The sequence below is a fragment of the Wasmannia auropunctata genome, unplaced genomic scaffold (genome assembly GCF_000956235.1).
Source record: "Wasmannia auropunctata unplaced genomic scaffold, wasmannia.A_1.0 LD307159.1, whole genome shotgun sequence".
Classification (NCBI taxonomy): domain Eukaryota; kingdom Metazoa; phylum Arthropoda; class Insecta; order Hymenoptera; family Formicidae; genus Wasmannia; species Wasmannia auropunctata.
In genome coordinates this window covers 3,437-5,367 of record NW_012055731.1, presented here as the reverse complement: position 1 = coordinate 5,367, position 1,931 = coordinate 3,437, and the positions used below count along the sequence as shown (strand labels likewise).

Genomic DNA, 1,931 nt, shown 5'->3' with positions numbered 1-1,931 from the left:
TCATAAAAAATTTCAAATTTAGATATCTTTTAAGGCCTCAAAGGTGGCCTAACCCTTTAAATAATTACATAAAAGACTATATATAAAGATTAAATTTTGTAATAACGAAGAGAATTGTGAACAGATAAAATTGATATAAAAGCATAATAAATAATAATTATTATTTATCTTTTATTACATAAAACGTTATTGATTAGTTATTAATTATTTCTATCTCTTATTTTATTAAATTATATTCTAAGTAGTATAATATATTTTATAAAATACACGTTATTTTTTAAAATATATTTTTTTAATTGTGTCATAATTTGACAAACATTTTTATTTATTTGCGTGCGCTTGTATTATTATAACTAAAACAGTCGCAATAGACGTAACAAACTAAAAATGAAGACAATGTATAAGTTCCTTTTTTAAATTTTTGTAAAGAACTTAATTATTTGTAATTATATAATAAGTGTAACGTACCCTGCGAAGAAATTTAAAGCCAAATTGAAAAAATCCGATTCCGCAGAATTTTAGTGGTGCATAAACTATTTGTAATGAAAATTGTGAAATCTATATTAACAAAATGTATTATTTTTAAAGTATTACTTTTAAGGTATTGAATTTTTATATTTACTTTAATAATATTCTAATAAACTTATTTTAAAACTTACGATTTCACGAATTTCAACATCACAAGGAAAATATGACAATCTGTTTAATAAATCTGCTGTAGTACTTGCCTGAAATTATATATAATATGTCAAATGTAATAAAATAAACTTTTAATGTAATTTTAAAATTAAATATTTTTTAATATTCTATATCGCTATATTTTATGTCGCTTTATATACAAGATATCATTAAACTAGATATAATTTTTTGAAATTAAATATAATATAAATACCTTGGTGGTGACTATTTCACACATATAATTAATAAGCAGGAATTTGAAAACATTATGAAACAACCAGAATAAATGCATGATGATCGACATTATCCTAAATTTTACATAATTGTTGCTCAGAATTGCGTAGAGAATTTCACGTAAGTTAATTGTTATCCAACCAAAATAACATGCCATTTTAATAGTCATTTGTATTCCAAATATTGAATCTATTTCATAGGATATTTTGCGTAACTCTAAGTGAAGATGTCTGGACATACACATATAAATATATTAAGATTTATATTCTGTACTACTGTTTACAAATATTAAATTTTTTAAAATTAATATTACCGCTGTTAATATTTATGTAAATTTTCTTACAAGATGATCCATATTACGGATTTGTTGCTTAGTGATTTTGAAAATCTGCGTTGATGAAGATATATCATAGGATTTTCGGAAGTCTGTGTTATTTCGTGTTTGTTATTTTTCATCAAGTTTTGAAGATATGCATTAACTTGATCAAATTTTAATCCTGTGTATCTAAAAAGAAGTGTAATAAAAAGAAGTAAATGAAAAATGTTTTTTTTACAAACAGCAGTTATGTTTTATTAATGTTTTTAAAAATATTTTAGAAATCATAAATTTATAATTTAATTTTAGTAATTTATGCAAATGACTACACTATAAAGTAGAAAGTAATAGTAAATATAAAAAAGTACCAACTCGAGAATACTAGCAGTAGTTAAATCACCGATGAAATTAATATGAAAGCAGTAGTTTCGCATAAAAATATAAAACATGGCCGTAGCAATATTACAGTTACGTTCATTTTTTACATAGAATGCTGTACCACAATTGGTTAATATAACTATCACGAACCATCCTAAGACGAACCATACTGTTTTTTTACATAGTTTGTCATAATCTGTCATCATCCCTAATTTAAGTAAGGTATTGTCCACAATATCGAGCTTTTTCAGACAATTTTGAAATTTCTGTTAAAAAGATAGATACATACAGATTTAAAATATTATACAAATAATTATTATTTATC

The 1,931-nt window shown here is 22.9% G+C and overlaps 1 protein-coding gene across 1 annotated transcript; it reads right to left on the bottom strand.

Annotated features, from left to right (window-relative positions):
• Positions 1 to 321: 321 nt before the first annotated feature.
• Positions 322 to 1,690, bottom strand: LOC105461223. Its single transcript, XM_011707724.1, has 6 exons — positions 1,601 to 1,690; positions 1,256 to 1,417; positions 893 to 1,142; positions 660 to 728; positions 469 to 558; positions 322 to 381 (listed from the first exon to the last, which is right to left on the bottom strand). The coding sequence occupies exons 1-6, from the start codon at positions 1,675 to 1,677 to the stop codon at positions 322 to 324; spliced, it is 708 nt and encodes a 235-aa protein (XP_011706026.1). The 5' UTR covers positions 1,678 to 1,690.
• Between the last annotated feature and the right edge of the window lie 241 nt (positions 1,691 to 1,931).